The sequence below is a fragment of the Motacilla alba genome, chromosome 1 (assembly GCF_015832195.1).
Source record: "Motacilla alba alba isolate MOTALB_02 chromosome 1, Motacilla_alba_V1.0_pri, whole genome shotgun sequence".
Taxonomy (NCBI): domain Eukaryota; kingdom Metazoa; phylum Chordata; class Aves; order Passeriformes; family Motacillidae; genus Motacilla; species Motacilla alba.
Genome location: NC_052016.1, coordinates 73460055 through 73480274, shown reverse-complemented (window position 1 = coordinate 73480274; position 20220 = coordinate 73460055). Strand labels below are relative to the sequence as shown.

The window sequence follows — 20220 nt, the reverse complement described above, 5'->3', positions numbered from 1 at the left end:
AGAAACATGTTCATGAATGTAGTTGATTTGAGTAAAGATGGCAGTTGCTTTAGTGGCTTGATTTTATTGTTAAACAAGATGGATTTTAAGAATTTGGGAAGACAGTGTTTGCAGCTTTAAACTTACTAGACAATACACTTTTCATCAACAAATACTTTTCATGTAATTTCTCTTGATCTGGTTTATTTATGATTTGGATGAATCACATGTTCCAGTAAGAGAAGGATAGGAGGAGATTAAAATGCTCTGGAGTTTAAGCATAAGCCAGCAGCAGGTATTGATAAACAGCTCCTACTTCAGTTTCTTACTAATTCAAATGTACCAAACAGTGGAGAATATAGCCATGGAAAAGGAACAGAATTCAAATTAATATTAACTTCTGAAAAATAGATTGTAAACGCTTCCCAAATATTTCAAATTGTATTTTGCTTTACATATGTACTTAGAGCTTTATAGGTAGATTTCTTTGTAGATTTTCTTTCTTAATAATCGTTCAGGTTTAACATTCAACCCAAAAGACCTTTGTGATTTAGCTATTTTACAAGAACAAAAGAAAACTGCTGAAACTTTAAACACATTTGTGAGGACATTTGTTGTGTTACCATTGTTACCATATTTCCAAACATGGTTCGGTTCTTATTTAGTGTATCCCATTTTGCTGACCATCTGGGTCTTGCAGTTAGAAGCTGTTGAGTTCTTCCAGCTTCTGTGGACTTCAATAGATTGCAGTGTAACAGAGCTGCAGAGCATTAAGTTCTGAACATGACAAGATTTGAGGCAACAGTTTAAGAAGAAGGATGAGGAACACTGAAAATAACAGGCCATGAAAACAGAACTAAAAGAGGAGTTTGAAGGACACAAATTTCACACCAATCACTGACACTGGGAAGACTAGTGGGATAAATGAGCAGACTCACAAAACTCACAAACATATTTTTTCCATTTCTCAACTATCGTTATACTTGCTTCTTTTTCCATTCTTTGGGAGAGATTTAAAAAAATGTGAAAAAACATGCAACCCATAATCCAATTTAGGAAGTGTGGCTGAGGGGTAAGGAAGCCTGTTTGGGAGAAGGGAATCATGCTTTTATGTCTGTAGTGCTCAAACCAGGTCTTGAGTGTGAGCCTTACACCTGTTAGCTGAATGTTTCCCTAGCAAAACCATTGGGGAGTAGTAGTCTGTCTCTTAGTTGGCATTGTTTTGCTTTATATCAGTAATTAAATCTCTGTTGGGTCAAATTATCTCTAGGGTTAAGTTATCAGGAGTCTTGCCTATGCTACAGGAGAGTTAGTTTCATATCCATGGAGGTTCATATATGAATATCCATGCTTAATTATCTACTTTATTATGATAGCTTCAGTAGGAGAGATTCGGGTGTAGACCCAAGAGCCTGATCGCCAGGCTTTTGGGAAAGGGAAAAGGATATTTGCATGTTCATTTATTTCAATTCCATTTCTCCTTATATTTTGATTCCCTGTCTCAGTGTCCTAACTGTCTAGTTAATATTATTAATAATACGCTGCTAGCTGTGCCAGGATCATCTGATTTCCTTGCAAAAGAAGAAGGAATTTTGAAGTTGGAATTCTCAAAGGAAGCCTAAAATAATCTGAAGTTTAATTCCCAATACACTAACAACAGAAAGATAGTTTGTATCCACCATCTCAGGTCAAGAAATCAAGAGATGATTGTGTTTTGTTTTTCTGCTGTGAGATAATGATCCTACAAATCAAGGAACAGACTTGTTAAAACAGAGATGTCTTCCTGCTTTGTGACTGTCATTTCCTTACTATCCCAATATACCTATAGTCTGTGGAACCTTAATGATGTAAGTAAATATTTGAAATTGATAGTAATTAACAAGGATGAGGATCAAGAAGGCAAGACTTTAAAAGAGCCTTTCTCCTTTAGCTAATTTCCATTGGCTTGAGTTGGACTAGAGAAATTCTGTGTATGATGTGACTGTGAGATTGCCAGTTTTTCTTAAGAGGAATAAACCTATTCTTGTATGTTTTTCACATGAGTTATATGCACAGTCAGAGGTGAGTTTGCATTTTCTAAGAAAAGCTGATTTCCATCTTTTTACAGATTTTTGTCCACCTGTTAAAAAGTTAATTCCAGTTTAAAATTTCTATTGATAATAGGTAACTTTGATCCTGTGACAGAATTCTTTATTTCTAAAATATCACATCCCTATCAAGGAAAAATAACAGTAGTTAGTTATTATGTCAGTTGTTCTAACATTCTCCAAATATACAACTTTATCTCTGAACAGGGTCTACTAAAGGTTGCTATAGACAATGCCAGAGCTCAAGAGAAACAGGTCCAACTGGAGAAAACAGAGCTGAAGATGGAACTCTTCAGGGAACGAGAACTGAGGGAAACACTTGAAAAGCAGTTGGCTGTGGAGCAAAAGAACAGAGGTACCTTGATTAAGCATACATAAACACCCTGTTATTTATTTCCTTAGGAAACAATTTTCTATCAAACACCTGTGTTTTATCAAAATTTTATCTCCCTTAAATCATGTTAGGTCTCAGCTGACTGCAATGAAGGATGTTTTATAACCTGCCTAATTTTGTATAGGGTCTTCATGAGACTTGGAGCAAGGACCCTCCCTTTTATCAACATTTTTCTTCAATACTGTTACGTCAGTAATACAAAAGCAATTATAAATTGCTGTGTGCTGTAACAGACCTTTGTAGGTTGTGATCATTAGGAAAAGGCATAGCCACTTAATGCAATTTGTATCAAATTTAAGAGTCTACCAGTTTTTAGGAAATCTGTTCTTATAGTGCATATTTAGGCAAACCGTATGTAATAAATATAAAGATAATGGTAATATATGAGCTCTTTATAATGCATAGTAGATAAAATACATGTTTGTAGAAGTAACAGTGGAGGCTTTTCTAGATGAAGCAGAAGCATTAGTAGCATTTGTAGCATTAACATCAGCCCACTGTAAAGCCTATACCTGCTAGAGATTTTTAAATAATTTCATTGATAGTGAAGGTGAGACAGTTTGGAGTGATTTGCACTAGCTATTTGTATTACAAGCATATTTCTATCTTTTTTTATGCATTCATTTCTCTGTCTCTGTATGTCTCACCCTTTAATAGTGCCTGATTACTTTGCAAGGACAGTTAACCTCTGGAACTCCCTTGCTGTTTAACTCAGACCATGACAAGTCAGATGTGTATTTTTGCAGGGCTACAGTTACAAGTCACTTCTTGTCCAGTTTAATTTTCTGGTAACCACCTTAACAGAGAATCCCAAGAACAATTGGATTCACAGCCAATGTCATTATGCCTTAAACTAACATAGTAGCAGTAAGTACACAATGTAATCCTGTTTCATGCCTTGACCCATTAAAGTGTAGGACTATCACGTCATAAATCACCCTTTTTTTAACTTGTGAAAATATATTTTGAAAGACAAATGCTGTTAACAATTATCACACCTGTGCAGTGAGTCATCCCTTTGTCCACAACTGGTCCATTCTGCTGAATACAATTGTATTACTTACACTTCAGAATTAATTTGGTAAAAGAATAAAGTAATTTGGTTAGTCTTCACAACTTTCTCACAACTGCTCAAATAGATGTTCCTTTTTAGAGTTGTACAATCATGTGCAAAACAGAAAAGTTTTGAAGGGGATACCCATCTGATCTTTAGTTTTGCCATCTACAAATCAAGCATCTCATTTTAATGAACAGAAGTTATCTTTCTGGAGAATAAAAAAATAAACTTTTATAGCCTGTTCTCAGATAGGTAGGTGGGGCCAATTGCACTGTGAAGACTTCTTTCTCTTCCTTTTAACTCCAGTGGTCACATGGTTGACAAGGCTGTGCTAGACATAGGTGTTTTGAAAAGATAAAATTAAGCAAAAAGAATTTCACTCAAAGTTGTGTGTCAGAAAAAAAACCCCCATGGGAGTGTCTCTTACTGTGTACAGGTTACTGAAATAATTGGCAATATTATTTTCAGCATGATGCATTACCTGCTTTTCTATATGCATCCCTCTAATGACAATCTTGCACTGGGAAAACAGTCAGACCAAAGAGGAATGAATTTGAGCAGTTAATGGTGGTATGCAGCAAACAAAATATAATGAGGATTACTATCTCTGCTAGTGGATACTTCTGTATAAAAGAAAGAAAAGTATGGATTATTCTTTCAAATAAACAGATCGAAGTAAGAGAGAAAAAATAAGGCCAGGTTGTAATTATTGTGAAAATTTATTCTTCAATTAAAGGCAGAAAAATGCATAGGAGCCTTTACCTACTATTCGTTTTTCAAATAGCAAGTGTCATGTCTTAAAGAAAGTTTCACATGTCTTAATGGAAGCATGAGCAAGAAGGGAGAAATGTACCAGCTTCCCTGCTAAGTGAAGAGATTAGGTATGAAAATACTGAAAAACACTTAAAAGCTATAGCATAGAAACACAAGCCACTGTGTCACATAAAGGTCAAACCCTTCATGGGAAGGGCATTTCAGCATTAGGCAACATCTATCTATCTATCTATCTATCTATCTATCTATCTATCTATCTATCTATCTTTTGCTCATCATGTTAATACAAGTCAAATATAATTCTGTTTAGTGGCTATAGATGAGTATTTTTGCCTTTTTTTTTATGGACTGTTGGATTCACAGCTGCTACTGTATGTTCTGCAGAGCTGCTTATTTACTGTACTGTTTCCTTCCTTCTTTTAAAAATTTTCCAATTAGCGATTCCTAAGGCTGTGGGATGTGTCTCATCAACTGGTGAAAGTAGGATAATATCTCTTCTGTGAGCAGCTACACAGTAAGGGTTTGCTAATTCTGGCTCTGACTGCTGTAGTCACATCTACAATGTGTCAGCCATGATGACATTTTAATTCAGAAAGCAACATATGTTTCCTTCTCATTTATTGCAATCACTTTCAAAGTACTTATAATGAAAACATTAAAACCATGCAATGATTCAAAATGTATTTAGTTTAGCCTTTGTATAGATGCTAGATGTTCTTTGATAGTATGAGCTAATTAGCCTGTAAAGTAGTTGGTGTTGTATAAAATGAGAAAAAACCGAAATTCCAAAGTCTGGGATGTGAATTATGTAGTTGACTACAGGATATGTGCTTATGTTAATTTTGTGCCTGAACAGTTCTGTATAGCAGCACAAAATATACGAGATCATCTAAAAGGTGGTTCTTCTTAGCATATGAATTAAAGAGTAATAACAATGACAGTTCCCTTTAAAAGTTTCATTATTTGCATTTTGTGAATGATACCACCATCACAGTCTACTGTCCCTGGGGAGTATGAACTGGTGGAAGTATTTTTTTTGTATTTTCCAGCATTCATTCCTAGGCATATGCCAGAGGTTACTTTGCAGTGAGATACAGGGCTAGATAGATCTTGACATGCAAACCTAACAGTTCTCACTGGTAACATAGAAAAGAAAATTGTGATGAAGTCCCATACTGGACTTGCCATCCTTTTCTTAAAGAGCTTAAGCTGAAGAAATTCAAGGAAAATATTTTTTACTGCATAAGGACTTTCTACATTTAATTTCAAAATGCTCATTTCTTTACTAACATCTTCCCTCACATTTGACAAAGAATATTTACTCGACTGGAGGATCCAACACCATAAAGGATTTGCTTTGAGTTCTTCAAGGTTAGATGGATGATGGGACAGGCATCAACAGAAAGCAAGAAAGAGAAAAGGGAAAGACACAATGGAAATGTGGAAAAGAAATAAATATGGGGAAGAGACCAGGCACCAAGAGGTCAGATGGCTTGCAGGAAGCAGAGCTTGGAGAGGAGTCAGAAGTCTCAGGGCCTTTCCCCAAGAAATGAGGACTAGAGCAGGGTGGGGGCTGCCCAGGACCCAGGCACATGGATCCCCCTCTTATGCAAGAGAAGCTGAAGGGAGGCAAGAACTCCATCACCGTGTGTCTATTAACTGTGCTATGAAAAACAGAAATGGTGAAATTAATTCTGAAAACCCCCTCACCTCTAGAGACAGGGGTTTATCTACATCACATGATTCAAAAAGTACATTCCATTGCTGGTTTTCGAGGTTTTCTGATTTGAAGATTCACAGATTCTCAGCTGTTTATTTAAAAAAAAAGTCATTGCTTGATGACACATACAGTTTTCAATACTGTCATATAGAACAGTAGCATTTGGAATATTCCAGGGTGATTCCAACAAATTTCAAGTAATGGTTATTGTGCCATTAATCAGTTTATATGAACATCTCAGTTACAGTGTTTCTTAGGACCCTTAATAGGTCATCGTGCAGTCAAGTTTCTGATCCAAACTGGAGTGCACTGATGTTATTTTCCTTTCACAGCAATAATTCAGAAAAGGCTAAAGAAGGAAAAGAAGGCAAAGAGGAAATTGCAGGAAGCACTTGAATTTGAGACTAAACGACGAGAGCAAGCAGAGCAAACACTGAAACAGGCAGCTTCAACAGATAGTCTCAGGGTCCTAAATGGTAAGAAGCCAATTTTTGCCTCCGTCGCATTAACTTCCAATTTATGTGCCAAAATAATCTTGTTATATAAAAAATCTATAACATGAGGGAAAGGGAAAAAAAGGAAAAGCTCTTTTCTTTCCTTCATTCAAATGATACCCCTATCTTTATTGCTTTGTTACTTTATACAGTATGTGCAAATAAACTCACTGGAGAGAATGTTCAAACTAGGACAATTTTATATTATTAGCTTGAGAAGTCAATTTTTTTCTTCCTTTTTTTCTCCCCCCCCTTTATGCTTGAAAAATCTATTGCTCATTAATCTTCCGAGTCTAACAAAAAATTGTCCTGGCCTCCAGTCATTGTTCAACATTAAAAAAACTGACAAAGGTTGATTGTATTGTAATTCAGCATTGGAGTAACAGGTTGTAAAAAGGGCTATAAGAATCAAATGAAATATGTGTCAGTCTTACCTTTCTATCTTTCTAGACTCTCTGACCCCAGAGATAGAAGCTGACCGCAGCGGGGGCAGAACAGATGCTGAAAGGACAATACAAGGTAGGAATTTGCAAAAGGCTATAAATCTAGATCTTGCTATATGAGTTTTTCCTCAGCTTTAGACTGCTATTCAAGCATGTAGCCTACCATCTGGGCCACATCAAAACAAGTTCAAACAAGGTCAAGTTCATCTTGCTTGTTTATAAGAGAGAATACATTCTGTGCTGATAGATTTTCTTTAAATTAATAGGTCATTTTTGTTTATACAGAGCAATTAAAGAAGAATAATTAATTTGAAGCAGTATTGTTTTGAATCTCAGACATGCTGAATGCAGTTTTTGTGAATATGTGTAGTTTGATTTGAGTTAATAATGTTTTTAAAGGTATATTTGAAACATCTTGAGCCTTTTAACTGTACAAATGGCTAAACCTAATGGGTAACATTCAAGGCATGATGAGAATTTCATAGCTAATAGTCAGTGGCAGTTACTGAAAGGTGTGTTTCAATAAGCTACTCTGAGCATTAACAATAAATAAGCTGTTTATTCCCATCTTGGAATTTTCATTTACCACATCCCATTATTTACATTTTAATAAAACAAATCTGCTGAGTAAATTATACATGAAATACTAAAGAGAGCCATATTACTTCCCCTGTGAATCTAAGTGAATATATACATTGCAAACATCAAGATATTAGTAAAGAGCAAATTTTGAAGATAGTATTTATGTTATAATATCTGTTCGTATCAACAGGCTAAATCTACTTACATGAATACTAAGCAATAAAAATAGCAATTGTTTTCAATGCTAAATGAAGGTGCATTTTTCAGAGGCAAGCCTAAAAAGATTAGCTCCAGTAATCACACTCAATTGCCTTTATTTTGCATTTTGAAGTCAATCATCCTAACAGTATCATTTGACATCTTCTGTGTGTTATTTAATCACATTTCCTAACTTCCAAGGAGTTGTTGCTAGTGTGCCACAAGGAGTCTGTAACAACAAAATAAAAAGTCAAGAAGCTTTTAACGAATTGAACATATAAACAAATACCAAAGATACAATAAGTTCTTATGAAAGACAAACACACATACACAAACAAAGACATTTAAAGCAAGTTATGTCTGCAGAGTCAATAACACAGAAGTTGGAATATGCCAGATTAAATGTTGCCTGGGAAATGAATACATGTTATGAGGTCTGTTACCCCAGAATCCTGCCTTCCTTCCTGTAAAACATACACAGTATTCAAAGCACCATTTGTTATAATTAATTTAGTAAGAATTCTGCCATTATTTCATTTTGTTATAATCCAGACATTTTGTTACTTCTTTTGATGCTAAAACAGACTTCTCATTTCTTAGGAGGCCATGCTGCTGCACTGGTCGCTGCAGTACTTGTACTCACTGCAAATATTAATTGCTCCATCTTCAGAACATTCTTGCAAGGAAGTGAAATTTGGAGTATTCCAATTTGATAGCTGGGAAACAGAGTAAAATACAGATTAAGATGACATATTGCTTAACTGTCAAGTATCAAGGACCTAATTTTTCAGAATAATTTGCATTTTTGGCAGAAGCATGCAGGTGTAATCAAATCACTGTTCCTGTTGAATTTGGTCTTGCTCACAGGCTGAAATATAAGGTTGGATATTTATAATATGAGCAGCACAAATTTGAGAGCATGTATTCTGAAGGATTTATCCCAAACTATATAGGAATAACACTTCAACTTTTGAACAATGACTGTGCATTCTTTCCCAGCTATCTTCTGCTCATTTCATATATTTCCATTTTTGCAATAAGTGAAATCAAGTATTTACAGGAGACATTCCCAGTAATGCCTTTTCCTTGATTCATCTGTCCCAGGTGATACACATTAAAAGCAAAACTAAAATCCACAGATGATTATTTAGTTCAAGACCGGATCATGATATTTTCTGATCGTGATATTGAATCATATTTCAAAGGCAACCTTAATTCTGACATTTCCTGTATCTACTTTGTACTCTCGACATATAACTAAAGCAGAGGGGTTTTAAGAAAACGGACAGAAGAAGGAAGAAGTACAGTTTTCATCTCTTTCAGTTTAATGTATTCAGCTCAATCATCATACAGCAGTTCAGAATTTTCAGATCTACTGCACTATGTAAACCTACCACACAAATGTAACAGTAGGAACATATTGTCAATGTAAATCAGTCAATGTAATGTACAATGTAAATCAATGTGAATCATTATAGGGTGGCAGGCTTCAGAAATAGTTTAAGAAACAGTTAATAGCAGGCAAGTCATGCCAAATGTCAGGACTCTGTGTTCATTTCCAATATTGGAAGGAGGATTTCCTTTCACCATAAACTCCCTTTTCTCTGTGTGCCCCTAGCTATGTATCCCTGTGTTATCTGTCCCAGTTCCTTCTTCTTTATTCCTGCTCCTTCCAATCCCACCTTTTGTCAATTGCTAATGTAACACTTTTCATTGCTCTACATTACATTGCTCTTCTTTTCCCCCCGACTTCATATTCTACCATCATACTCTTCTGCACTTAGTTTCATGCCACCCTGATTATTTCCTTAATTACAAGCTCGTTCTCCTTCCGTGACCCCCTGGCTCTGTCTGACCCTTCCTGTTGCCTCCTCCCCTTACCCGGTCATTCCAAGGACTGCATTGACATTCCCTGTTAGCAGCCTTCCCTGTTGCAAAACCCATCTCCATCTGTAGTGTCTGCTTCCCCTGTCTCCCCGGTCAGGCTCACATTCCCTACTGGTTTCAGTACATTTCTGTTCCTTTTCATGTACCCGCCTGGATATCAGGGAGGGAAGCACTAAGAGCATTCTGTTCCAATTTCAGAATTTAGCATGACAATTGTAGGCAGGAGTGAGGAGAAAGAATTGCAGGGAAAGAATCGCTTCATTCCTGAAGCACTGGAATAAAGCATGCTCAGTACAGTTGGGGCCCTTTATCTGCAAAACTCTACAAAAGCTTTCCAGTGGCTGAAACATTTTCCAGTACTTTCTTGGATTTTGTTTGGGGCAACAAAGACCATATTGTCACAATTGTACAAAACTTCAGTTGTGTCCTTACATTTTATTTGTAATTGATATTTCCTATACTTTGGTATGCACTACAGAAGAAGTATCATACACAAATATTTATTATATACTATTATTCTATATACAGTATATTCCGTAGTTAAACATATAATACCACCTCTTGCATCTTTCAGGTTCTGGGGAAAAAATTCTTACTAGGGTAATACTTTCTTAGTCCTCTCAAAAATATATCTGTGTCTCAGTATCTAAGCATGCCTGGGGTAATAGTCTTTTTATTCACAATCATTTTTCAATTTACTGTGTTGAGCATGCTATGTAGTTTTATAACTAAGCAAACAAAGGTAGGAAAGCTTCAGTGCTCTGTAGGGAAGTGATATAATTGAAATACAAAGTGTAATTTCAGCATTTAAGAAAAAATTATGCAAGAAAATAATAATTAAAACTAAAGATTTTGTTTACTATTTATTATAAATAAATGGATACTTGTCAACTTGAAGTTATATCTAATGTTGCTATTTTTAAGTATCACTTTGAAGAGTAAGGAATAGAACTAATTTAAGCGTAGAAGATAATTGCATTTGTCAATAAGGGGGTATGTTCTGTTCTATTTTTTCGTCGTGTAGCACTCATTTAGATTCACTTTTAGTGCATGTAAAGTCTTTTGTAAAATGGGAGCAATAATAAAAAGGAATTTGAATACAAGACTATAAAAAGAAGCATTGCAGGATATTTTAGGGTTGTGTTTGAGCTTTTTAAATACTGAGTAAATAACAGTTTGCTGCAAAATCCGTAAAATGTTAACAAATAGTCATAATAAATAATTCAAATTTGGGTCTCGGATGTACTTATGTATTTTTTTGAGCGATAGAAAGAGATACTAAGCTATTAGGAACTGGTGAAGACACTGATTTTTTTATGTTTTCTTTGCTTCTGTTTTAAATAATAATAAAGCAGATTATCCTCTTCTCCATACATATTGTAGGTTCACTAGATGCCTATGCCTAGCTCCCAATCCGGTTTCCCAAGACCCCCTCATCCCACACAAAAAGGTACCATACAAAGATAATGTTTGACTTTTATATACTGTTTTGTTAACAGACCTCTTACTAAGCACTAGAACAATGACATTTACTGCCGCTTTTACTTTCTTATTTCCGTTGAATTTTCTTCTCCATCTGCTTACTTACCATGTATTTGCCTGCCTACATTATTATGTTTTCTTTTCCTCTTTATATATTCCACATTCCCAATTTTCTATCTCCTAGTAGTTTCCCTCCTAGGTCCTGTACCTTCATTTTCATTCTATTTAAACACCAATCGCACACATTATCTAAAATCCTCTAAAAGTATTCTAGTTCTGCACCATCTTCACCACTGTCTATTCTTTCCTTGTCATGTTCCTGTAATGTGTTCCTCCTACCAAATTGCTCACAAATGGTTTTGTGCTGTTGTCCCAAAGCTGTCGTTGGTAAAAAGAGGAAGATTAATCAAATTTTCCCTCTTTCATGCTGCTATTTTTTGTCTTTTCCATTTACTTCAAATTTACTAGCAATTGTCTCAGCTTGTACCTTTTCTGCTTTCCTCCAAATAATTTCCAACTTCTGCATGCTGTCATTCCGGCCACTCCTGAAATCAGCTCTGTCATTTTCTCCTAAGTCTTCTTACCTTGCTCAGTTTCCTGAATTCTCAGTTCTATTTTTTTACCCCAAATGTTTGTTTTTGTTGCAAGAGACCCTTTGCATTTTCTGTGTTCTCAAAGTTCTTCCATCCTGCTCACTCTCAGTCAGTTTTTTCCTCAGCTATGCATTCTCCTCTAGCAGAAAATTTATCCTCCTTGTCCATTGGTCAAATTTTCACACCTCAGTTCCTTACTCTGCTGCAAGTATTATTTTTTCCTTCTAGCACATTATCAGCCTTTCTTCAAATGTGTCTGTTATCTACTCTCTCTGTCCCTTAGCAAAATGAAGTTACCCTTTCTAAGCCCTTTCCCACTGACATCTTCCCTTTCTTCAGTTCTCCACCTCTTCTCTAGGCTCATATTAACAGTTCAGTTAAGTGTAATGCTAGGTGGTTTCAGTTTATACCTTTATGGTGTAAGAAAAAGACCCACTCAGCTACCATGCCCACAAAATCTTCCAGGGCCATCTGTCTTTTTCCCCTCCTAGAAAGGACAAGGCAGGAAATAGAGACGTTGAACAGATCCAGGAAAAGAGAAAGAAAATAACAGCAACTCAGCACACTGGTCATGTATGAGGTTCTTTTGCATGAACCTACTGAACAAGAAAGAAATTATGATTTAAATTTGCCCATTGCAAGTGTGCATTTTGCTGCCCAAATATTAGGGGAAAGCTGCCCTGCAGTTGCCCTCCACATTAATAAAAATTGCTTATATACAGCTTTTGTCTTTTGCCCTGAAATGTAACCTAAATTGTTTCTGCATTGGTTTGAAACTTGCTTAATCTATTTTTCAACAAGCAAAATCCACTTAATAATCTCAGCAACTGATAGTCCTTGATTCTTGCTTGTTATATTTGTGTTTGAAAGATGAGTATCTGAAGGACTTCCACAATGAAAAGGAACTTTTGACGGTTCTGTGAAGCTACTGCACACAGTTCTATTTCTGATACATAAATCTTGGACAAAAGTGTGTGGAAATATGTGATGATATTTTTTATGAGATCAAAAACTTTATTGGAAAAGGCCATTATCAAGGCTGTGAAGTCAAGTATTCCAAAATTAGTAAATGGTAGAATTAAGGTTGTCTTCCGCACCTTTGTTCAGCTGTCTGTGTGTGTGTGATGATACAATCTTTAATTATGTGATTAGATACTGTATTTTTCACAGTACCTTGTCTCATTCAGTGCAGGGGACAAAAATATAGGTGAATAAAGGGATATCTATCCAATATTTTCTTAATCTTCAATGGTCAGTGTGTCTTGTAATGCTTTATATATAACTTGGTTTATGTATAATATTTCCATAATTAGACATCATGCTTTACAGAATAGTTGTAAATTATTATATAAATTTCTTCCATATATTAAATCTTAATTTTGACATTTCCTAACAGCTGAGGGCTTTGCTTCACTAATGTCCTAGGTAACCATCTCCTAGTGTTGTCTTCTTAACAAGGAAACTACCACTCAGAAGTTTCACTGTGAGACAACATCTAAAAACCATATGGAATTGAATTTTAAGATTCACAATGATAAAGCTAACCAAGCAACTGATAAACTGTAATACCATAATCTGAGCAGTGTGGCCTAAGGAATGACCATTTTGCTATGGCAGTTTTAAAAATACTTGCTGAGATAAAGATAATTTTGGGATATATTGTGTGCTCTTGGTAACAGTGTCTCCATCAAGCTTTCTTTTTCTTGGCTCTCCCTCATTTCTGGGTTTTCTATCAATGTCAATAGCAACTTCCAAATTTTCTAATTTCTTTCTTGAACCTTTTTTCCTCACACCTTTACAGGCAATTTTCTTTTTATATCCAGTCATAATTCTAGCCTCGAAAGTTTTGACTTCTTCTGCCTAATATTCTTGCTAATCAAGATCCAGATGTGTCAATATTGACTCATAACGTTCTATCTGTATGCCACATGTCCAGTTACTTACCATGGCTTTTCCTTCTAAGAAGCCTCACATGACTTTGCTTGACTTTCTTGCCCTATCTGTGTTCTGTCTCCCCTCTTTCCTTGTATTCTCAACCACTGGGCTCTGTTCTTGTCTATTAATGTAAATAATTCAGTCCCCCAACTTCAGTCTCAGTTATTGTCAGCCAGTCATTTTTAGTACTTTATTTCTCAGTGTCTTCCAGTGCCCTGGTTTCTGTGTTTCTATGTATGTATTTAGCCAGTCTCAGTCACACCCCCAGTCACATTTTCTGTCCTTATTTCCAATTCTGATCACATCAGACTTGTCCTAATTTCAGTAAATCTTGAGTATTTTTATGAGTTCATGTTTGTAGACTTAGAGAAGATTACTGTTGGCTGCTGATCGTAGAGAGGATACATTTTCCAGTGCACAGCTACTCTCAAATTAACTAATGATTTTTTAAAAATAGTTTTCAATATCCTCAAATGACAGAACATGTATTTCTTTTCCAGAGACATCACTATTCTTTGCAGCACATTTAACTATGATATCTTCTCTTTAGTCTTTCCTTTATTTATTTTCTGCGTGATATTGACTGTGATGACCAGTACATTTCTTTTATCTTCAGAATCCTTTCAAGAATTGCATCTTTCTCTTAGAGCTTCTATCTCCTATCTCTGCTTTTCTGTCTGTTCCTTTCCACGTCCCCCTTTATCAAAAGCAATTCCATTTGCATCCATAGCTGCCTAAGGACGAGGTCATCCATCTGTATAATGCCATGTAAAACAGTGGCCATATGTTCTCCAAAGTATTAATTGATTGAACCATAAGAATCTGATTCTTTATGTATTTTACAAAGATTTTTCTTGCTTTTTTTTCCTTATTAAAACTCTTGGAACTGCTAAATGTCTCTCTATGTGTATCAACTTGTAAATTCTGCTTTTGTATTCGATTGACACTTGCTCATCAGTTATTCTGGTTTTATCACCATTTTCTAAGTACTGTGGATTTGTTGTTACTCACTTATTATTGCATGGGACTTCTAGCAGAAAGGTGCTTGGGTTTAGTATAGAGCCAGAATTCTCAAATGAATGTATCAGGTCATTTGCAGAATGAAAATACATTTTCATTTTCACGTGTGACATTCCTTCTTCTCTGTCGACCCATTTCAACACTGTTTCAGCTTCCCCCCTATTGTTGCTTTCTCATTTTCCTTCCACCTCTGTCTCACCTCCTCCCCTGCCAAGTACTACTTCGGAATATCCCAAATATTTCTTAATATGTCACTTCCTTGACCTGCAAGGCAATGTGTGTCTATGGTCTGGAGCCATGTGGCTGCTGGCTGACTAGGAGGCGCATGCATTCTGAGGGATCAGTGACAAGCCAGGAGATCTGCATTTTCTGCTGGACATCTTGTTGCTGCCTCTTGGCAGCTGGGCAAATCAAACAGTACATGATGCTTCTCAGCAGCTGAAGGGCCAAACAAATGGTTTTTCAAACTGCAAGAGACCCACAGCCCACCTGTTGTACAGGCCTGTTATAAAGGTTGAACATTTCAGCAGGGAAAAGAAGTCAGGAGCTGGAAACAAAGCTGTCAGAAGCCTGGAAGGCAAAGGGATTTTTTTTTTCTAGATATGTTGAATAACTGCCCAAGGAAACATCTGCTACTTAGCTAGGCTGTTTATGGAAACAAACAGCTGACTATTCTAGACCCATTGAAATACAGAAAGGTTCTGTGAAGCAGCAATGACAAAACAGTGGACTGACTTGTTTGGAGATGAACATTTCTGTGATTTTTAGGCCACTTAGCCTGTTATTCCATTAGTTCCGATTAAAAAAACAAACAACCAAACCAAACAAAACAAAACAAAAACCCACAAAAGAACCCTCCAAAAAAACAAACAAGCAAAGAACCTAATAATTTCCATTTAATTGGCCAATAAAAATTCTTTTATTCAGCTTAGGAGTCAAGAAGCACTTTGAAGGCCTGCCAATGTGAAATAGCATGTCTTGTGAAAATGTGACTTTCAGCAATCTGACATATAGATTTTGCATTTTTCTTTTTTGCCTGATTTTCAGGTTTTTTCATTAAATTTTCCATTTTTAATATTTCTAAAGATCAGTAAAATAACTGGTTTCAGTCTCTACAGTTTTGGTTAACTACAGACATAAGACAAGACTGTCTCTGTAATGTGACTGTTCTCCTTTGGGTTATTCTAGCACCTGTCTAGGTAAAAGTAGTGATTTGAGGTAACAGAAACATGTGGGAAAGAGAACAGAATGGAGCAAAGCCATTGTAGTGACCCACTGGGGAGTGATATCTGCTGTTTTGTTATTGATCCTTCTCTGCATGTCAGAGTTTTTCAAACAAATTGGTGCATTGCTGAAAACGTATGCACATGCACTGTTCAATTATGGAAGCTAAAGGATAGCGTGTTTTCTGCATTGCTCTTCTCTTTTGTCTTTTTTAAGCTCAAAAGAAAATTTATTTTCAGACCTAGTGATGGTCTGAATGGTGAGACACCGTTAAAATATTAGTGTCTAACCCTCAGTGACATTTAGTGGAGCTGCCTTACTAACTCCCTTTGGATAGTCCACCTGATTCCATTTTATTTTTGTTCAGTCTTCATAAAATATTTGCTGGTTCAACACTGTCCTTATTTGCAGTAACAAATAATGCTTCATTTTCCTTTTGATTAGTGCCTTAAACTTCAGCTGCTTTTTGACTTCACTGTGTAACACCTTGTATTAATGTCAGGGTCATGCACTTATTATTCATGTGAACAGTGCTATTCACTTCAATGAAATTATATACATAATAATAAATAACAACATTAATCTGTGTGCACCACCTTGAATTTCATTACTGTTGCAGAAGATACATCTCCGAAAATAGGTTCTCTTAATTTTTATGCATTTTAGAAAGAGCTTGGCTCTCTCTATGCACACTATTTTATACATTTTTTTTATTTCCCCTAAGCTTTACTCGCTTTACCAGCTCACAAGTTTTAAAGACACTTGTTTTACTGATTTTTTTGGCTTGACAGACTATCCAATATAGTTTAGCTTTTAAACCCAGATTCTATAGTAGACATTTAAAACATCTCTTGCTAGTTCATCTGTCTTTTACTGTTGATACTGGACAACTTGATGAGGAAATAAACATTAAAGATTTATTTTGTTTCATATTTCATTGAGCATGGATAAATACTGAAATTATCTTACAATGCATGGAAACCAAACAGCAATAAGTAAGTTCCCTATCCACCTGCCCAGGAGTCAGCACTTTGGCAGGTTTTCAACCCAAGCTAATCAATTAAAGACAACATTGATTAACTTAAACAGAAGGTGATATTGATTGCAGGCAGTAACCTATAAATAGACAATTGTTTCACAGTGTTCATAGGTCATTGTTAGCTACACCTTTAAACTTCAAGGTACATAATCCTATTACCTATTACCCAAAAAGCAAAGGAAAGGCACAGAGTGAATATACAGTTATATATTTGTTGCAAAGTACTCTTGTTCTACTCTCTCAACATATACTCAACATAAAATTGTTCACATTTTATTTGAAATTGCTATCTATTGCAATTTACATCTCATTTTATAGCTGTATATATATGGAGATTATGAAAATCAGATATGTTCCTGACTTCTCTACTGAGATGAATGGCTAATCAATCAGATCTTCTTCCAACGTGGTGCTTTAGTTCACTTCTAAAGAAACTGTATGTAGAATTAATGACTAAGCATGAACAAAGTCAAGTGGGAAAATTCTGACAGTAAGAATATTAAAAAGACCCCACATTGTGCTCCAGAGGCTTTATATAGAATTGTTTTGACTTTAATTTTCATTCATCCAATATGTTCATCTTATTCAAAGAGGGAAGGATAGGATGGATGAATTCTTACCTAATAGACTTCTGGGGTCACCACAGTTGTCTTGCTGCCTGGGAAGGATGGGCACTGCAAGGCACCATCCTAGGTACTTTTGTTTCCCAGAAGTACTCTGTTCCCTTAATCTTCTCCCTCAGAAGGTGACTGAATGCTGATCAGGCAGGTAGAATATATATTTCTGGCATAGTCTCATCAGCTAAAAAATAAATAACACTTTCCCTTATAGAGAATGAACTGAAAGGCTTGATTTTTTTTATAAACCAGGATGAAAAATTGATTAAAACAACATTGTTACAGTCAAACAGTATTTCTATAGCCTACCATGAAACAGGTATAAATAAAGTGGATTTCTAGTTCATTCACAGCTGAACTGTAATGCTGAATGTTCTGAGGCTGGTTGAGGAGTTAGACTTTCTAGCTGTAAGCTGTTTATTCATATTTGCCTATGCAGTGTGTAGACAGCTGTCTCTTTTTCTCTTTCTTATGTTTTTTTTTTCCCTCCACCACGTTTACTACATCATAGACAAGTGCTGAAAAGTAACATCACATCATGTCATGTTAAGATATGTCATAAAGAGGATTGTTTCTTGGCATTAGTTTTTTAAGCTCTGTAAAGATTTAAAATTTCCTGATGTTTGTGTATTATACCCATATAAGGGAATTTTATCTTTCAGTATTAGTTTTGCATTCTTCTATTAAATCCTTAAGACCACACCATCAACAGATGTCAAAATACTTAATGAATTGGGATTTTTCTAATAGATGCACTTCCCATGTTTCTTCTGTGAAGAATGAGGGAGACAACTCTTACACCAAAATAACAGTAGTATTTTTCAGTTCTTCTAAAAGTACTGTACTTTGGAGAACTAGCAATGTAGACTAGTAGCCAGGAAGTTACTTTATCCATTTAGCACACGTAGGAGGAAATCCATTAGACAGGGGAATCCATATGTCCTTCCTGAAAGGTGCTACAGCTTGAGTAGGTAAAAAGAAGCATCCAATCCAGATTAGGTTTCAAATCTTGAATTTCAAGTTCAATGAGACTTAAACTATTAAATATGAATGGTCACCATCCTATTCAGTGGCCTTTTTTGACTGTCAGCCACCATCTGCATCAAAGAAGAAGAAATTTCTAAGCAAGCCATGTGAGCTAATATAACAAGGCAGGTAGATTTTCTATCTTATCCCTGCATGTCTGTAACTCTGAAATGAGATTTTCAGAGAGAAGTTAAGTTATTCTCATCTTAACATTAATTCTCACATTATTTTAAAAGTTATTTGCTTATCCATGAGTAGATGACTTGTGCTACTTGAAGTGCTGCAGTGCATCTGTGAGACCTGCATCATGCTTCCAGAAGATCCAGGCCTTTCTGAAGCAGCTGGAAGCAGCCTTACAGGATGTGGAGTCTGACTCAAATCATAGCAGATACTGAACCAAACCCCTTTTGCTCATTTTGAATGCCTTTGAACATATGACATTCTACACCTGGGTTGTATTAGATGGAAATTCATAGTTTATTGTATATATTGAATGAAGATATATTTATCACTGTGTCAATTCTAAAGGGAAGGCTTATGCCACTCTTATAATTTTTACACACAAATATTCATGAGATAATTTCTCTAGATCTTGCTCCCCTGTTATTTGTGGACTTGCTTGTATTTAACATAGCATTTGACTGAGATAGGAAAAAGTCAAATAGGGAGAAAAAGTTGTGGGTTTTTTAAAAATTATTTTTAAAGAATCCCAAACTGACTGACTTTCAAAAGGATCTGATAATATTTACCATGTGTGACTCAAAATCAGCTCTTTGGCCAAATAGATAAATGATCCTGGATATGGCAGCCCTGAACTTTGCTAATGTGTATTAGCATATTCTCATACTTTCTCTGTTCTTTGGAACATCTTTGACTTCTATCTGTACATTCAATATTAAAATCTTTTCATAGCTACCTCCTTTTTCTTTTTGATTTGAAACAAGCAATTCATTTTGGCCATGAAGCTTGCAAGAGTAATCCTATTTTAAAAACAGGTAAAGAAGCAAAGTTGGTCTTTAGCAGACATTCAAGAGAATGTGTTTATTAAGAGTGTGTAATTATTTTCAACTGCTAGTGTAAATAAGTATATTGAAACAAAACAAAATCAGGCATCAAGCTGCAGGAAAGCGTGTTTGTACATAATAGTTCTGAGAAATAGTTCAGAGAAACTGTTTAAGGACAGATTATTCATGGGAAAACACTATTTTTTTAATCTAAAAAAATTAGCTAGTCTAAAATTTGTTAAATTTCGGTTATTTATTTTCAGAGGAAACAAACTATTATAATGTTTCTGCATGAATTTAAGTTTTAGTAAATAGATACTTACTTTTTATTTGTGCTATTGATTCCAATTTGCAGCCTTGTGGCTGTCTCAGATAAATTGTTTTGAGCTATGCCAGGAGTAACTGGAAATCTACTAGAAATTTCTTCATTGTAATATCAGAACAACTTTGCAGTCTTTAATGGATTTAGTCTTCACATCAGGAAATACTCCTGTGATGCAGAACAAAGCAATTATCTTTATATATAGAGGGGCTAAGGAGCTTGATCATGGATATATCAGAAATCTGTGGTATAACAGAGAGACTGAGCCTAAATCTTGCAAGAGCTCAAGATTTTATTCTGCCCTTCATGTTTTGTCCTCCCTTTTATATATTCTGTCATGATT

General features: G+C 35.5%; 1 protein-coding gene across 9 annotated transcripts in view; it reads left to right on the top strand.

The window, feature by feature from the left end:
• Positions 1 to 20220, top strand: part of DACH1 (dachshund family transcription factor 1) — a 353685-nt gene that overhangs the window by 310533 nt on the left and 22932 nt on the right. For 7 of the 9 annotated variants that reach the window (XM_038146617.1, XM_038146585.1, XM_038146492.1 and 4 more), the window contains 3 exons: positions 2274 to 2421; positions 6344 to 6487; positions 6956 to 7024. In XM_038146617.1, coding sequence (XP_038002545.1) covers positions 2274 to 2421; positions 6344 to 6487; positions 6956 to 7024 — 361 coding nt within the window. Of the gene's footprint in view, positions 1 to 2273; positions 2422 to 6343; positions 6488 to 6955; positions 7025 to 10998; positions 11066 to 20220 lie in introns of all 9 variants that reach the window. The other 2 variants (XM_038146708.1, XM_038146404.1) reach the window with 1 other exon arrangement.